This window comes from Neopsephotus bourkii, unplaced genomic scaffold (assembly GCF_033783945.1).
Source record: "Neopsephotus bourkii isolate Nb327-2 ecotype Australia unplaced genomic scaffold, CSIRO-AGI_Nbou_v1 NB_107, whole genome shotgun sequence".
In the NCBI taxonomy this organism is placed as follows: Eukaryota; Metazoa; Chordata; class Aves; order Psittaciformes; family Psittacidae; genus Neopsephotus; species Neopsephotus bourkii.
This window is the reverse complement of record NW_026900624.1, coordinates 1,393,941-1,412,127: the sequence shown is the minus strand read 5'-3', so window position 1 is coordinate 1,412,127 and position 18,187 is coordinate 1,393,941. Positions and strand designations below refer to the sequence as shown.

General features: G+C 38.4%; 1 protein-coding gene and 1 long non-coding RNA gene across 2 annotated transcripts in view; one reads left to right on the top strand and one right to left on the bottom strand.

Annotated features, from left to right (window-relative positions):
• NUP205 (nucleoporin 205) overlaps positions 1-17,024 on the top strand; it is a 55,034-nt gene extending 38,010 nt beyond the window's left edge. The window contains exons 28-43 of the mRNA XM_061357428.1: positions 663-854; positions 2,114-2,384; positions 2,809-2,907; positions 4,408-4,556; positions 5,290-5,481; positions 5,700-5,821; positions 6,942-7,080; positions 7,286-7,412; positions 8,343-8,419; positions 10,058-10,186; positions 10,710-10,836; positions 11,469-11,635; positions 12,025-12,148; positions 12,898-13,026; positions 13,768-13,841; positions 16,469-17,024. Of these exons, the coding sequence (XP_061213412.1) occupies positions 663-854; positions 2,114-2,384; positions 2,809-2,907; positions 4,408-4,556; positions 5,290-5,481; positions 5,700-5,821; positions 6,942-7,080; positions 7,286-7,412; positions 8,343-8,419; positions 10,058-10,186; positions 10,710-10,836; positions 11,469-11,635; positions 12,025-12,148; positions 12,898-13,026; positions 13,768-13,841; positions 16,469-16,621 (2,271 nt within the window). The 3' untranslated portion in view covers positions 16,622-17,024. The remainder of the gene's footprint in view (positions 1-662; positions 855-2,113; positions 2,385-2,808; positions 2,908-4,407; positions 4,557-5,289; positions 5,482-5,699; positions 5,822-6,941; positions 7,081-7,285; positions 7,413-8,342; positions 8,420-10,057; positions 10,187-10,709; positions 10,837-11,468; positions 11,636-12,024; positions 12,149-12,897; positions 13,027-13,767; positions 13,842-16,468) is intronic.
• Positions 12,615-17,788, bottom strand: LOC133214508 (uncharacterized). The gene is made up of 3 exons (XR_009726133.1): positions 17,661-17,788; positions 13,193-13,271; positions 12,615-13,019 (listed from the first exon to the last, which is right to left on the bottom strand). It is a non-coding gene; the product is annotated as an uncharacterized LOC133214508 (long non-coding RNA).
• Between the last annotated feature and the right edge of the window lie 399 nt (positions 17,789-18,187).

Below are 18,187 nucleotides of genomic sequence, written 5' to 3'. Positions count from 1 at the left end.
TCCATAAATAGCAGAACTGGAGTCTCTTTTCTTGTTTCTTTAACTTTTCCCTTGCTGTTACTGATAATTCCAGTTCCCACCCCACTGAACAGAAAGCAGTACATACTAATGTCAAGACTGGCTGTTCACAAGTACAGAGTGTAGCAGCCACACTGGGCTCAGGGGACACTAATTTATTTCTCCTTTCTTCTGCACAGCTGTAGTTTCACTCAACCCTGAGCTTAATTATTTTCTGAGCTTCCTGCCATCTTTTAAATTTAGGTGAAATTGGCTAAACGGATTTGAAAGTTGAAGGATGAAGGAGAAATGAGTCAGACTAAAATACAAAGAAAAGGCACAGAGATTTTTAATAGTCCTTGTTTTGATTTTCAAGCGCATGCTAGAAAAGAATTTCCCTAGTTAATTCCTTTCTCCTCCCCTCTCCTTCCTTTCCCCACTACAAGCGTGAGACATTCGTGATGGAAAGGCCTTGTGAAAAGCCGCTCAGAAATGGATTGGCCTATCTTGTTAAAATGATTAATAGCAGCTTGTTTCTGAGATGCTGAAACCTTACCCTCCTCCCTGCCTCCTAAACACTATTACTAGTAGATAAAATTGTCATCTTGAAATCTGTCTTTGCCATTAACTTATTTTATTTCAATGTCTTTGTCATGGGTATTCAGGAGGTCAACACTATATTGCACTATGTAGTGGAGCGTAACAAGCTGCTGCAGTGCCTCCATGCTAAGAGGCATGCTTTAGAGTCATGGAGACAACTGGTGGAAATCATACTCACTGCCTGCCCCCAGGATCTCATACAGGCTGAGGACAGGCAACTGATTATCCGTGAACTATTGCAGGATGTGCATGACAAGGTAATTCTATACTGGAAATCAACCATATCCTTGAAATTTGTTGCTGTTTCTTTACATGAGGGAAATTACTTGTCAAGCAGCCTTCTTAATTGTGATCCCTCCAAAATTTGTCTGCTTTTAGTATTCTTTTTAGTTCTTCTATTGTTACTGTGCTGAAGTTGAATGCACTGTGGACAGAGGGGATACTCTGAATTCTTCCATAGCTGCTGTTGAAGTATGAACAATATATTGACAAATTCCAAAGACATTTCAGTATAATCTAGTATGATTATAGTCTGTAAAGGATGTGTGAAAAGGAAACAGCCCATTTTGATGAGGAGCACAGAAGAACTCACTGGAAGGATGAAGGCAGACAGAACTGCAGTTGATAATCTATTGTGTTTAGACTCACTGCAAATAATACTGCTGCTGTTTTTGAAAAATTAGTAGAATGAAGCTTCATAGATGAAAAAATAAAGATTTTACAGTTCAGAGGACTTTTGGAAATGTGAGAGTTTGCTTTGTCTTAAAATATTTAGAGTCTAAATGTTTTACTGCTGATAATTTTTGAGACAGTCTAGGCAGTTAGTACTGACCCAGCCAGTCTCAAAAACAAATTTTAATGGAAGGTCCTTGCATTGTTTAGGCTGCTGGGGCGTCTTTTATTTATTTATTGTAGGAGGTGTGCTGTTGGTATTAGGCAAGTTGTATTTTGGGAAAGATATATTGAAATGTTGTATTTATTCAAGCAAAAAAACCCAACTGTTTGAGGGTTTGTTGTTGTTACAATTTACATTGGGGGTTTTTCTTTTTTTCTGTAGGAGTTGCCTAAAATGTATTTTTTGGTATAGTTCTGGTTTTGTTTTTAATAGTAATATTTTTATTAAATAGCTGTAAAGCCAAGAGGGTGTCAGTTGTTCTTTCCCTAACTTTGGTTTAGATATTTTACTAATATAGCAAGTCAGATGTCAATGCATTTCTTCCCTTTTCCCCATCCAGATTTAATTATCATCCTGCCTGTGACTTGTGTAAATACACTCCAGAATACTAATGGTCTTCTCAATTAAAATGTGTTCAGTTCATCTTTCTGAACAAGTTCATGACACTAATGATTTTGATGTGTTTTGAATAGTGACATGTTAATGAAATCCTTAGGCATACCTAAATGAAATAGTTGAGAAGCTAAATTAATTGCTTTAATAGCTCATGCAATCAGACACTTTTCTACTTTTTTTTTTCTTTCCTTCTTTTTCCTGTTCTGTCCTTCCTTCTGTATTAAGATCCTTGATGATGATGCAGCTCAGGAGTTGATGCCGGTAGTTGCAGGGGCTGTGTTCACCTTGACTGCCCACCTGAGCCAGTCCATGAAAACCGAGCAGAAACAGCCACTTGCACTCCCTGTGGCAGGACAATCTCAGTACGCCTTGATGCTGGATGGTTCTTTTACCTCATCACCTAGCTCTGAGAGCATATCCATGGGGTTTGCTTCCATTGGTGACTCCTCCCTCCACATCATCTTAAAAAAGCTGCTGGATTTCATTTTGAAAACAGGTGTGTTGACCCTCACAGTGTGTGTATGTGGAAAATCCAACTACCAAGAATAAAAAAGATGAGTTGAGCTGCTTCCTGTTACTGCAGTGAAGATTTTATTACAGTCAATTAGGTAGATCTAACATGATTAATATAGATCTAAGTAATGTTACTAACAAGAAAAAAATAATGGAGGTGTATTATTTATTTACTTATTTATTTATTAATCTTAACAACAAGCAGAATCATATTGCCATGCTTTTGGAGCAGCATGAACCTGCTGAATTTACTTATTTGCACTTTTATGTGAACAATAGAACTCTGACTTAAGAAATCTAGTTGTTTTACTCCTTTCTGGTGGCATTGACATAAGAAAGTTAAATTAAGTGCCAGTGGAAGACGGTGTTACTATTTGGCTTTCATTGTGAATGTTTCTTGTTAACAGGTGGTGGCTTCCAGAGAGTGAGGACGCACCTTTATGGTTCACTGCTTTATTATTTGCAGATTGCCCAGAGACCAGATGAACCAGACACTCTAGAAGCAGGTATGGTCCAACTGTGTTACGGAAAACAAACAAAAAATGTTATTAAACCCTGAACAGTACAGTTCCTGCATACAGTTGTCTTCTGGAAATAGGTAGATTATGTAGATAGAAATAATTTTACTCCAAGAGTCTCTGAAATTAGCTGCTTATCCTAAATGATGCACATCTTCCTCTTCTGTGACCTGTCTAGCTATGGATGCCTTCCAGTATCTGAAGGGGGCCTACAGGAATGCTGGGGAGGGACTCTTCATTAGGGACTGTAGTGATAGGACAAGGTGTAATGGGTTCAAACGTAAACAGGGGAAGTTTAAGATTGGATATAAGGAGGAAATTCTTTCTTGTTAGGGTGGTGAGGCACTGGAATAGGTTGCCCAGGGAGGTTGTGAATGCTCCATCCCTGGCAGCGTTCAGGGCCAGGTTGGACGAGGCCTTGAGTGATATGGTTTAGTGGGAGGTGTCCCTGCCCATGGCAGGGGGGTTGGAATTTGGTGATCTTAAGGTCCTTTCCAACCCTGACTATCCTATGATTCTATGCTTCTATAAGATACTAAATTTCTGACCTCCAGCACTAAAGAAGGTATTTGATTTATGTCCATTTAAAGCTATTCATTATGGCTACAAAATTGTCAAAGGACTGGAGATTACTTGTAACTAACTGTTCTCAAGTAGGTCCAACTGTAGAAATATATTTCCTCCACATCTGTATGTACACTCAAATCACAGGATCTTATTAAATACAAACAATAAAAAAAAAACCCAAACCAACCAACCCCCCAGAAAAAACAACCAACAAACCAACACCCCCCCCCCCCCCCAGATTACTTCATATTCTTCTGATCATTTAGCTGAAGGGGAAAACAAACAAAATAGCATCCCCCCTACCCCCAGAACATAAGCCAGACATTCTGTGTTAATGGCTTAAATATTTGATTCATCAGTGTTTCTAATGATTGTTTCATCTTGGAACTTGGACAAGGATTGAAAAACAAACTTGGGACTAGTACTGTGCATGCAGACTCTTCTATTACTTGGTCAGCATTTTAAGCTACAGTAGTAAAAAAAACCACAGTCTATAAACTTGTTATGACCCCTTTGTAGTTTATTAATGGCTTTGTATTCAGCCCTTTCCCACTTAGAGTAACCTTGTTTACTTCCCTCAAACAATGTGTTTTGGTCCCTGTGAAAGTTCTTAGGCCTAACAGATACTCTGTTACATGTACTGAATCTTAGAAGTACTTTAAGCATACTGTTTGCAAGGGTGGTGGACTTACACAGGCACACACCTTTTTTATTCTGGCTGGCCTGTGTGTGATAGTCAGGAAAGAGTAGATTTGTAGGAAAACAGTTCAATTAAAACCCCCTGTCCACTGTTTGGGGCATTTCTGTTGCAAGGTAGAGAGAATGCCCTGGGGGATGTAGCCTCAGCTGTAGTGTAGCTAAGCTAATGCTAAGCTGCCCATCTTTGCATTGTTAATTTTTTGTTTTATTTGCTTTTTACAGCTAAAAAAACGATGTGGGAACGTCTGACAGCTCCTGAAGATGTATTTAGTAAATTGCAACGGGAAAACATGGCAACTATTGAGAGTTATGGGGCAGCTCTCATGGAGGTGGTCTGTCGTGATGCTTGTGATGGTCATGAGATAGGCCGGGTAAATCAGTCTATTCCTTTGTAATTGCTGTTCTGTTTGTTTTAAAGAACACCTTACTACTGTGCAGAGAGGGGAAATTTCATGAGGTAGAACTAGAACATTTTTTGTAGATAATTAATCTTTTTCATGTTTCTGTCCTCCCACTCATCCTTCAAGCTGTTGAAAGTAGGAGCGTTCATCTATATTAACTTTTTTTCTTGAAAAAGGTATCTGTCCTATTGTTTAAGGGTAGCAAGCACTGCTGCAAAAGACTGTAGACATGAACTGCTGCGGCATTTATTTGTTAGTATTTTTAAATCGTCAGTTTACTGGTTTATTTTCTCACTTTGGGAAGACCTGTGACTTCAGGAAGAAATATTTTTTTTGTATTAACTTCAGTAGAGAGGAATGCAAACTGGTTTTAAATAGTAATAGTGCTTGTAGCAATGCTTCATTAAAATATTTTGCAGTAGTTATTGGTCAACAATATCTGTAATATTTTTTTAAAGAATAATAGGGGAAAAGTAACTGGCTCATACTATACTAAACCATCAAAAAATCTTAAAATATTTTTAGCATAAAGGCTTGCATTGTAATGCAGAAACACATTCTGTCTTAAAGAAGCTGTTAAAGCAACAAGCTGTTAAAGCGTTTCATATTTGTTAAAAATCTCATTGATCTTACAGATTTAACTATGTTTTCATTTTTATTTGTTTGTTTGCTTGCTTTCTTGTTTGTTCTTCCCTCATCCCAGATGCTGGCACTGGCTTTACTTGATCGCATTGTTTCAGTAGACAAGCAGCAGCAGTGGCTGTTGTATCTCTCCAATAGTGGCTACCTGAAGGTGCTTGTGGATAGCATAGCAGATGATGATCTGACCCTTCAGAGCTTGCTCACACCTCAACCGCCCTTACTTAAAGCGCTATACACCTATGAGTCCAAAATGGTAATAGTACTTCAGAAATTACTTTGTGGTATGGTGGTCTGTTTTTTTATTTTTTTTTTATTTTACCTGAACAAAAGTTGTTTCTCTGTACTTCACATTGATTGTACTCAGAGATACTTTAGTAAAATACTACTCTTCGAAATCATTCTAAAATCCAAGAGAGAAAATAGTTGTAAGCCTCATCGTGCATCTTCAATACTGATCTTTCTCTTCTCTAGGCATTCCTCACTAGAGTTGCTAAAAGTCAGCATGGGGCACTAGAGCTGTTGCGGTCTGGAGTGATTGTGAGGCTGGCACAGTGTCAAGTGTATGACATGCGACCTGAAACAGACCATCAGGGGTAAGTGTTGATTCCCTAGTTCATTTTGAAAGTGTAATACAAGCTTGGAAGCAAATGATGTCTTTTTATAGGCATAAGTCTTTTAAGTAATTATTTGTGGGTTTATTCTTTTTGTGTGTGGTGCTTCTTTAACCTATCAGTTCAGTTCAAAACTACCTTTTGTTGAGAAAAATTGCAAATAAGTGGGTGTTAAGTTGTACTTGCATGCCCAGTTACTTAGACTGCGTAAAAACTTACTTGCTTGATACCTTAGAAAGGAATAGTCTATGTATTACTACTGTCAAATAATTTAATGGTTGAAACATAATGTTTGAAAAACAGTCTGCAAAATAAACTTATTTTGGGGGCTTTGCAGTTGGTGAACAAAAAGTGCAGCGTTTGTCCTTCCCCGTAAAGCGCTAATGAGAGAGCAGTGAAGTAAATGTTATTTCTGAACTATTTTATGATGTGTTTCAAAAAAACATCACAGTTATATACTGCTTGACAAGTTTCTTGACGTGTTGCCACACTGTTAGTCATTGTTAGATGACTGAGAGATCTCAGAGAAGGAAACTGCGTAATCAGGGGAAATTGCTTTGGTTGCTTGCAAACCTCAGTCCTTGCTTTAAATTTACAGTTCTTAGTGACATAAAGGGGGTTCAAACACTTGAAAAATTCCAGACTTAGACAAGTATTAAGTTTAAAAGCACCAGTGAGATGTATAAGATTGTAAAAGCCCAGTGGATTTCTTGTAGAGGACTGTGTTTATCAGTTGCTTTAGTTTAAGCACACCTCTTTCTAAAATATTTGAGAATGTTTAATTTTATGTAAAAGTAAACAGGTGTCATATTTCTCCCACAAAGTAATCTGACTTAATGTAGTATAGTACAAAGAAGTAATTTTCTCTGCTTAGAGAACATGCTTGGCAGCTGCTTTCTAGGCAAATTTCAGCAGCTGTGTATCATAAATTTGTTGCTTTTCCAACATAAACTCAGTTCAAGTACAGATCTGTTACTGAAATATGAATGTTTGCAAGTTCATAAGGGTGACTGTAGGCTGAGTCTCTGCCTCACTAGTGGGCTTCACTTACCTTGCATTGTTTATCTTTTTTCTTTTCTTTCTTTATTTTAAACCTCTTAAGAATGTATGGAATGAGAGATCCTCCTGTCTTCATTCCTGCTCCAGTGGAACGTTATCGCCAGATTCTTCTTCCAGCTCTTCAACTGTGTCAAGTGATCCTCACATCCAGCATGGCACAACACCTGCAAGCAGCAGGACAGGTAAGTTCCAAAAGATGCTAACGTATCACTGCTACTGCTCATTCCAAGAAATTGTGTCTTTTTGCTCTGAAAGTAAGTGTATTTTAAAATCCCATCCTCACTGGTATGGGAGACCACTTTAAAATTCTCCAAAAGTAAAAAGTATTGCTTCCTCTCTGCTAAATTCTTAGTCATTCATATTTTTCCTTTTCTTCTTGTGATACAGGTTTTGCAGTTTTTAATTTCCCATTCAGATACTATCCAGGCAATTCTGAGATGTCAAGATGTTAGTGTTGGGTCTCTCCAGGAGCTGGCCTCCCTGACAGGAATAATCAGCAAGGCAGCTTTGCCTGGTAGGAGCTGCAGTTCTGAAGTCTCTTTGCTCTCTCTGCATGAATCTCAGGCTTTGTTTTCTATAAAGAAATTATAAGACATATAAGGGAATACCTACTCCAGTATTTTCTTAACGTGTATAGCTCTGGGGAAAATGAAAAAATGCTAAGTAATTGTTCTTGAACTAAGTATGGTGGATTTGCAGTGGACAAAGTACCCTTATCTATGCATTTGACTCCCCATTTTCTTTCCATTGTGCTATCCATCAATAAGTACCTGCAATCAATACGTGACCTGCAAGTAGTAGTGTTCAAAGTGCATGTGGTATCTTAAAAAGAATTTTCATTCAGCAAATCCTATGACTGAGGAAATGAAGAGAGAAAATTGTCTGCATACCTGTATCTTTGTTAATGTCATCTCCAATTTTATTTATTTCAACATTGCTCATGGGTGACTTATCTTCACAAGGGACTAATAATTACTGTGATTGATATAGTGATTTCTTCTGTGCGCTATATGACTTGCTTACCATTTCATAGTAACCCCTCTATTTTAATTTAATGGCTTGCTTTGTTCAAAAGAGATGTCTGACTACAATAGAAAGGAGTGCAAAGCTGTAGGTTGAGCCCGAACATTTCTTTGCTTACAGTACACTGAGCTTTGCACAACAGCTGCAATTTTCTTGCTAACCTCCCTTCCTTCCCCCACAGTAAGTACTGTCCCTAAGTAATTAAAATACAGACATTACTTAGAATAGTAAGTTCCACTGTGTCATGAATCTCCTATTAGCTGTTTCCATATCTAAATGTTTTCCTCAGTGTGCAAACTGTATTTCTTGCTGATTTTTTTTCTGATCAGTGCCAATATTTGAATGTACTGCATAAATCCTTTTTTATTTTGAAAGGAAAAGAACCCAAACAACAATAGTTAATGCCTGTATCTTTTATCAGGAGTGCTGAGTGAGCTGGACACTGATGTTAGTGAAGGGGTGCAGATGGAGCTACAAAGGCATATAGGCCGATTTCAGGTAGTAAAGTTTTGTATTTAACACTTGTCCTTTTAAAATTGTTTGTAGATGAGCTTCTTCCTGGTTTTGTACTTTGACTAGTAGCAGCATGAAAGGGATGTTTTCCACCATGGTGGTTTGGTTTTTTTTTTTTTGGGGGGGTTGGGATGAGGTGGGGTGGAGCTGGATTGTGTGTGGTATGGTGGTTTGTGTGCTCTGTGTGTGTTTGGTGGTTTGGGTTTGGGGTTTTTTTGTGTTTGCTTTTTTTGTTTCGTCTTTTTTTCTTTTTATTCCCCCAACCAAATAGAAAAAAAAAATATAGCATTTGGCAACATCAGTTCTGCATCAGGAACTTTGTTTCCCTCCCTGGCTAACAATTCACCTTATGTGGAGGAGAAGAATTCCAGCATGTGAAGTAATGCAGAAATACTCTGTTGCCACTTCTGCTGCAAGCATATCTCCAGCTCAGTAATTTGGAATATCAAACATGCTAGTGTTTTATTCACTTCCTTCCCTTTTAAAAACAACCCGGATTTGGAAACCAGAATGAAAGCCAAGATAATGTCTTGCTCAAAAGCAGTTATTTCAAAAGCTCAAAATCATTGCAGACCTCTTTACAGCTCAGCATTCGGTGCCCAGCAATGTTTTTGAAGCTTTGTGGGTCATGTGAGCAAGGGCTTCCATAAAGAAATATTTATCTGAAAGCTATTTGTAGAAAGGTCTGGCCTGTCAAATTCTTCTGGTTGAAAGGGAAAGATGTATTCTCTGAATACTCTGATAGTAACTATCAGGCTGACAGGCTGAAGCAAAGTAGCGAGCTGTAACTGATTGCTGCAGTGCTGGGATACTTGGTTTTCTGCTGAATCATGTCAGCAGGAAACTCCCACGGGAAAGCAGAAAGTTGGGGTTTTTTTAATTGTAAGGAATTTTAATTAGTTAATTTGAAAAGTGAGCTGTTCTGAGCAGAACTGAGTGAATCATAGGATAGAATCACAGCACAGAATTACAGAATCAGTCACTTAGTGTAGCTTTTCTCTCTAGTTTGTCCTGTTATTTTTATCCAGTTACAATAAAAGGATTTAAGTGTTCTAGCCTTCCCCAAAAGTAATTACCAATAAATCTTTAATATCTTTTTTTTTTTTTTTTGCTGTTCCACGTGAAATTGGCTTGCAGTCTGAGGCACTTCCGTGATCTTAACATGCCACATGTAAACTCGCCCCTAATTTATTGATTGCTACTTCTTTTTATGAAACTGTTGAGTTGGTTTTTGCACTCTTATTTCTCTGGTGTTTATTATCTATATATCCAGATTTTGACAGTTTGTCTATATAGGTAAAGGTGTTGAAGGTGGGAATGGGTAAATTTAAACTGTCATTGATGCTAGTCAGTCTGCAAGAGACATGAGTTGTGCACATTTGAATTGCATTTGTTTCTCAAGGAACTGTTTTAGGATGCCATTAATTTTTAAATTAATTAAAGGTGAGTTAAAACATTATGTTTTAAACATTTAATATAATTAATAAAATATAATTTACAAAAAGTTTTAACTGCATTGCTCTTTTGATGTTGTGTTTTGAGAGATAACATATCACTTAAGTGAAAAGAATCATGGACTTCATTTGTTGAGATACTAATTAAAATCTTCATTTCTTATGGCAGCGCCAGTGCTTAGGACTTCTAAGTCGGTTTGGTGGTTCAGAAAGACTACGTCAGTTTAAACTGCAAGATGATAACTCACAGGGGGACAGAGTGAACAAGAGGGATGAAATTGAGTTGGCCATGCAACAGGTAAGGACACAAGAATCTGCTAGAACCTTCAGTCTCAAATTGTGACGTTTTACCTGCTGTGCACATGTGTTTAGTTGTCATGCTTTCATACCATAGTGGTAATGCTTCACGCTGTTTTTAGTCTGACAGGGGATCCCACATCTTATTTCTGTTTAAAGTAAACCTTGAAAATTTGGTTACTTAAATTTGCATTAGCAGCCATTACTGTTTTGGGTACAAATTCTGTGAACTTTGAAACCTTAAACCGATCAGAAATTTTCAAAAGAAAGGCTGAGTATAGAGGGCAATGGCTAACAGTAAGTTAAATCCAAAGGGGACCTAAAACTGACCAGAAATTTTAACTAGCAGGTTGGAAAAGAGGCAATGTTGCAAGTTCTAGACTTGAAATAGAAGAGAGGCTATAACTCATCAGAAAGGAGACAGGGAACTAAACACGTTGTTTATTGACATTTTTCCATTTAAAATTCAGTGCTCTGAGGGCTGTAGATAGCGTAGCTGACATGCTGTGATTTTCTTTTGGCAGATCTGTGCAAATGTGATGGAATACTGTGAGTCACTTATGTTGCAAAGCGCCCCCAGTTTTCAGCACACTGTTTGTCTGTTTACTCCGAGCCTGTCAGAATCAACCAACCGAGATGGGCCTCGTCAGGGTGAGATTTTTGGCTTGCTGTTTTGTGAGACTGAATGGTGTGACTTTGGGCTAGTAGAAGATAATGAACCAGAGGCTGTAGTATCACATACACTTTGAGTCACTTTTATGCCAGTACTGTGGGCGCCTATTTTCTAATTCTGGAACTTTGCATGGCAGCCTCTGACACACGTATCAATAAAAAAAGTGTATGTAAATAAATAGCACAAGACATGACAAAGTGAGCATTTCTTTTTTTCAGCATCTGTGCTGGATTACATTAGGTGAAACTAGCACCTAATTCGTGACATGTAAGATGTGTTTTGATGCAGAGTGAAACTATTCATTATGCCACATGGCAAGAGTTTACAGTGTGCTGTTAATGCAGCTGAGTGGTTAAAATCTTTAGTAAATCTTCTGGCCTAGTTACATTTCACATGTTACACTCAGTACTGTGCTATGCTGACTGCCTTCTAGTACTGCAGCCACAGAACTTTTTGTCTAGTGTCTCATTGGTATTACTTCTGACACAGAAGTATAAAAGATAAACTTTCACATCTTTCACTGCTTTATTGACAGACAGCATACATTACTGGTTTCTTGTTCTTTTTTACTTTTATTTTTTAATTTTGAATTGTTCGTCATCTTTTCTAGATACACAAGCACCAGTGGTCCCATACTGGCACTTGCCTGGCTTGGGCATTATTGTCTACCTGCTGAAACAAAGCACTAGTGATTTCTTCAGTTACTATGATAGCCATCGTCAGAGTGTTAACAAGCTGCAAAATGTAGAGCAACTCCCACCAGATGAAATAAAAGAGGTAATAGTTCTTCTGACTCTAGCCCTTGTATTGTTTATAACTTAGACACAGCTGTAACAGAGACTCAAAGCATCTTAGACAAGTAAATAGTTCCAGTTCTTGTGCATATTCCCTTCTACAGTTGATGAAGGAAGGTCCATGGAATAACTTCAGGGAAAATATTTGGCCTAACTTTTACAAAGTTGTGGTTTTCGTTATAGTTGCTTTGGTTTACATTTAATTTCTCTACTTTTGGTCAGCAAGGTTATGCAAATTTAAAACAGTGCAGTCTTGAAGAAACAGTAGCTAACAAGGAAGTCCTATATATTGATAAGTAATTTTGTTTGCTTATTTCTTTTGATGTTCTGTGATTTGTTACAGTCTTCTTGTTTTTCCTCTTCTTACCACAGCTGTGTCAGTCAGTTATGCCAGCTGGGGTTGACAAAATCTCCACTTCCCAAAAATATGTTTTGGCAAGGCGACGCCTGGTGAAGCTAATAAACAACCGAGCCAAGCTGCTTTCTCTCTGTTCTTGTATCCTTCTAAAATTGAAATGACCCTCAAGGTGATGCTCCAGAAAAGCAGAGAAATAGGAACAGGTTCTTTTAACCTATATTTCTGACCACTTCAAACAACGTATTTTGCAAAAAGGAAATTTGAAATTCTGAAAATTAAATTAATAAGAGTGTATTGTCCTGCTGTTGTCAGAATGTAAATATTTTCAGGTTAGTAATTTGCATCATGGAGACCCTGCTAGGACATTCTGCCACATTATAACAGAGGAGTTATTACAGCCCAGCTCTTCAGTTCAGTATCCAGACTCACTAAACATTCACATATGTACAAGTGTGGTGGAAGAAATAGTTTGAAAAATAATTTTGAGGTGCCTATCAGAGCAACTGGAATTGCCAGTCTTACAGTTAACCTTTCATAAACCTAATATCATAAACATCGGTGATTCTATGGAAGTACCTAGCCATGTGCAAAATAACTGTCTGCAGTTGATTCCTTTGAAACTTGCTTTGGGAAAGATGTGCTCTTGCAGCCTTGCCTGTTGTGAGTAGCAGTCATTTGAAGTAACCAAGCCAGCACCATGCTCAGGCAGGTAAGGAGGGTGTAAGCGATCCATTACCGTGCCATAGAAGTGGAGGTAAGAAGCTTCTGCTGCAGGTGACAGATGTTAACATCTTCAGGTGCCTCAAAGTGTGTAAATAAGCTCATATGCTAAATGTACAACCTCGAAACAACAAAATTAGGCTCCTTCACTTAGATGTGTCTAACAGATATTATAGAAACATGTCTCTTCATTCTTTGGCGTCATCTGGAACACTATTTACTGCATTGCACGCCCACTGACTCTCAAGACCCACTGATGTCCTCCAGGATGTCCTTTCAGAAAGGAAGGCTGCAAGGTAAAATTTCTCAAACGTCAAACTGCATTTTAGTAACTTTTTATAGTTAACTTTAAAACTGTAGATTACACAGTAGATTCTTAAAATCTACTTCAAAAAGTAGATTCACTACTATTAATATGTCATTCATATTTAATAAAAGAGATTTCATTTGGATTTGGCATACCTTTGGATTTTCTGCTGGAGAACTGGCAATACAGTTATTGTTGAGTCACAGATCTTGGGTTTTGTCTGTTACACACAACCTGCAAAGGAATGTAAAATTAACTTTTTTTATTTCTGTTGTTCAGACCAAGTGAAGTTCAAATAATCTAATCAGATCAGTGATTCAAAACAAGTTATAGGAAATAGAATCTAAAACGAAGTTAAGAAGTAAAATCAATATTGATGGCTTTAAAAGTATTTCTAGAATTGTAGGCACCATTGATTCACCAGAAGATCTGAAGTTTGTAGGATTTTGTATTTTTGGAAATATTAGGTATGGAAGGAAATCAGAAAGGGAGAAGTGATCTGGGGAGGAGCTTTATGCTTAAGGTGCCATCTTGTGCGATCAAAATTAGTTATGGCCTTAACTTACATTCTCTAAATCATTTAAATAAAAAAAAAAAATCATTTTCTTACCTGCAAGTTTACCAACCAATTCGAAACACTGTGTTTTAATCTTGTTTTATAACTTGATGTGGAAAAGAGAGTGGAGAGCAGCAGCCGACATAATTTTAATGTCTCATTTTCTACCACTAGATTCCTTTGGTTCAGAGCCTAGCTTGGATTTCAGTAGCGGACTGAATCGAGTGAGCCAGCATGATATAGAACAGGTGAGATGTGATGGTCAACTGAGAAGTACAGAATATACTTCATTACCCTACAGCCATCTAACCAGAGCAGTCTGACTGTAGGTTTCCCACCTCTGAACAACGTGTACCAACAGGGTGTGACTTAGTTTAGGATTAATGAAACACTGCAGATGTTTCATTAATCCTTTCTTTGGTTTTCTTTGAAAGTATTATGAAGCAGGTAGCAGTTGTGCTGCTGCACATGTGATTGCAAGTCTTAATATATTAAGTTAAATGAAAAATCAGCTAGATTTACTAAAAGACTATATGTATATAAACCAGTCAAACAGTATAACAGCTTTCTGAAAACATCAGTTATACTTGACAGCCTTGCAGCATGAGGGCAGAACTCCTAATTTTCTGTGATCTTGCAGCTGTTCACTACAGGTCAGCTACAGCTAGGCTGTAGAGAAATGAGATCAAAAAGGGCAACAGAAACTGAGGAGACTATAAAACGTGAATACTAGCAAAGAAATTGCTTACACAGCGATTTCATAGTTTATAGAATCATAGAACAGTTTGAATTGGAAGGAACCTTCAAAGGTCATCTAGTCCAACCCCCCTGCAGTGAGCGGGGACATCTTCAACTAGATCAGGTTGCTCAGAACCACATCAAGCCTGGCCTTGAATGTCTCCAGGGATGAGCCAATCACCACCTCTCTGGGCAACCTGTGCCAGGATTTTACGGTCCTCGTTACAAAGAATTTTTTGCTCACATTCAGCCTGAATCTCCCCTCTTTTAGTGTAAAACCATCGCCCCTTGTCTTACTGCTTGACCCCAGGAACTATCACAGTAATTATTGCAACAGAAAGTCTGATTGGTAAATGTTAATAAAACAAAGTATGCACACAGTAGATATGAAGGATTACAGCTGACAGCCTTGAGCTTTGAAGTTTATGTTTTATTTCAAGCAATTGTGTAATAGTCCTGTTCCAACACTTACTCTGTCTATGCAAGTCTAAGTTCCTTGTTTCAGATTTTCACAGTAAAATACAAACTGCACAACATACTGCCCAAAAGCTTAATACAAGAGAGTCTCTTTGATGCATGTGTTTTTTCTGGAGGGAAAAAAAAAAAAGAGAATTAACACATGTACATATACAGATGAGAATCTTATCAAGAAGCTACTGCAAAAACTTTTATTCCAAGATTTACACACAAAGCACAGTATATAGATAGCTTCTCTCAAACTGAGCTCAAAATAGGCTGCAACCACACAGTCATTCTCTGCTTTACTACTTTTGGTATTGCACAGTTGGATTCTTTGGAGATCCTGCTACAGAAACAGAATCATATGTGCAAATTAAACACAAAGAATTTCATTGTTCATTTAAAGAAAAAAAGTTTTTAAAATCTAAAACTTAGAGCTGACTATGCACTTGTGTGTATGAATGTTCTAAACAACCCAGATAAAATTCTGGCATCAGTAATGGCCACATCCATGCTATTCTCTCTGATTTACTTAAAACTAGACTCCAGGTGATACATAATTCAGAACTGGTTCTAGTAACTTAGTTCCACATAAACACATACAGCTGAAAACCCACCATTGAAAATATGCCAGAAATTGATAGAGCTAAAGCAATAAGCAGAATGAAAAGACCTAATAAAAAGCCAACAAGGTAGGAAGATTTTAGCATGTTCGATTTATTAGAGTCAATTCAGTATCTGCAGCATAACAATCTTTACTTGCAAGTCAAGCAAAATGCAGAGGAGATGAGGGATACTCTTAGAATTAGTTATTTCAAATGTGAAGATGTGCCACCTTCGCTGTGCTTTTTTTATTAATGATAATTGACAAGAAAAACTGCTCCTAGCTGTGTAACTTCAGAGGCAGTTTTCTGGCTTTCATTTTAGTGACAGTTTATGATCCTGGCCAGTTCAAAAGATGCAGTTTCTGTAAATTCAATGCAGAGGTGACAAAACCCAGTAATTTTTATTAGTGAACCCCACTGACATTTCTATTGCTGTTTGCAGGGGTTTTTGAGAATATCTTTTTCCTGCATAATCTCAACTACCTTTATAAGATCTAGAATCACAAGAACAGTTGTATGTGTGTTTAGTGATAAGGCACCAGTCTTGTTTGTTCAAAGGTAAAATACACAGTAATATCTTGCTAAAATACTTCAGGATTTAATTATTTTTTTCAGTGACTGTTTACATACATATTAATGAAAAATGTTGTGTATGCACATTGGACTCTTAACTCCTAAGCAGTCCTTAAAGGACTAGGAAAATTTCAGTTGGAAGAAGCGTTTGTATGACTGTAACTGAAGAAGCTAAATTCTATAAAACTGTTTGATTCATGAAACAGGAGTTTAATCCCTAAAATTTAGCGAGGTTGTAAGGTGGTAATATTTGGATCATCTGTAAATGTTCTGAGTCACCCAAAAACCCACATAGAAAGACCATCCATTATATAGTATAGAGAGAAAAACATAAGAATGTACACCGTATTCATTAGGGGAGTCAGAAAAAACTTACTTTAGAGAAGTGGTTTAGAGAATCGTTGTAGTGAAAGGGTGACAGATAGTTGATGATGGATAAGCTGACATTCTGCAAGGAGGAGGTTTTGTATTAATGAGTGCAACAAATCTCTGTTTCTCAGCTTCAGATTGAAACTGCAAACAGCTTTGGTGAATCTCTGCAGAAGAAGCTTCTCGACATCGAAGGGTTATATTCTAAGGTTCGGTCACGGTACACCTTTATTCAAGCTCTTGTTAGACGTATCCGTGGTCTCCTAAGGATATCAAGGACGTAAGAGACTGAAACATGTCATTTGCCTCCTGAAGCAAGCAAAAATGTACACGGGCAGGCTTTCTGGATCCTCAGATTTTATAGATCATACATTTTCTAATTAATGTCAAAAATATTTTGTTACTGTTTTTTTTCTTATTCCTATAGATCATTTTTTCTGTGTATTCTTTCCTACTGTTCCCAAATTGTCAGGAAAAATAAAGGATTGTTTTGTTAAAAACGATTAATTTAAAATTTCAAGCAAGAAAGAATTCTAATGGAGGACATAAAGGAAACAAAAGTTCTGCAGCTGTGATAATACTGCATTTGTGGATGCTTTCAGAGACAAGGGGGAGTAAAGTTTACTGTGCTGTTCTTGCTGGAACAGGAGTATAAAAACAGAATAAAATGCATGAGGAGGAAGCCAACATGCTTGAGTGGTAAATTAGTTCTGTAATTACAGGTTGTTCTCATAAGAGATACTTGTATCTCCTTGTCTCCTATGCAAGAGAAAAAAAAATAGCATAACAACTCATCATTAACCTGAGCTGTGTTGGGTTTCTCTTACTACAGTCTGATCTTAAAGCCCAGTCCTCCGTGTGTGCATTGCAAATTCTGGCTCCTCTGGCTTTTCTTAGTATTTCACATTTTTTGCAATTTTATATTTGTTCATAGAATCACAGAATGGTTTGGGTTGGAAAGGATCTTAAACGTCATCTGGTTCTAAGCTCCTGCCATGGCCAGGGACACCTCCCACTCCACCAGGTTGCTCGAAGCCCTGTCCTGCCTGGCCTTAAACACTGCCAGGGATGGGGCAACCACAGCTTCTCTGGGCAACCTGTGCCCGTGCCTCACAGTAAGGAACGTTTTCCTAATGTCTAATCTGAATCTGCCCTCTGTCAGTTTAAATCCACTCCTTGGAGTCCTGTCACTACATGCCCTTGTAACAGGTCCCTCTCCAGATTTCTTGTAGGCCCCCGTTAGGTACTGTAAGCCTGCGCTAAGATCTCCCGGGAGCCTTCCTCAGGCCGAACAACCCCAGCTCAGCTGCACAAACTAATTACATCATCTCTTACGCAAGGGTAATGACAGCCCTGCTATCAGGTGCTGGTTATTACCTATTCCACAGGCGCCGCTGGGCGGTAATGGTTTACTTGGGTACACTGCGATGCTCAACAGGGCTTGTTCTCGTTTCTCCATTTCAGTGAAAACCAGTAGTGAATCCCCCCCAGTCCCTCAGTGGTATCTCCCCCTCAGCATGCGGGTGTAGCCCTCCCGCAGCCTGGCGTTCCCTCAGCTGCAGTACACGCCGTGGGCCGCGGGGCTGGATGTATGTGTGTATCTATGTGTGTATATGTTCGCTCATCTTACAGTGGGGTGGGACGAAAGGAGGGAACCCCCCCACCAGCCCCATTGGTTCGAGCAGGAAGTGCTGCGCCCCCCCTCCCGGTACGCGCGTGGCCGGGCCCCGCCCCTCAACCGGCACCCCGCTACCGCTGGCGCCGCAGATTCGCCACATTTCACCCCCGCCCCGCTTCTTTATTTACAAACTTTCCTCTGCTTCCATTTCCCGTGCTCGAGTACCTGCACA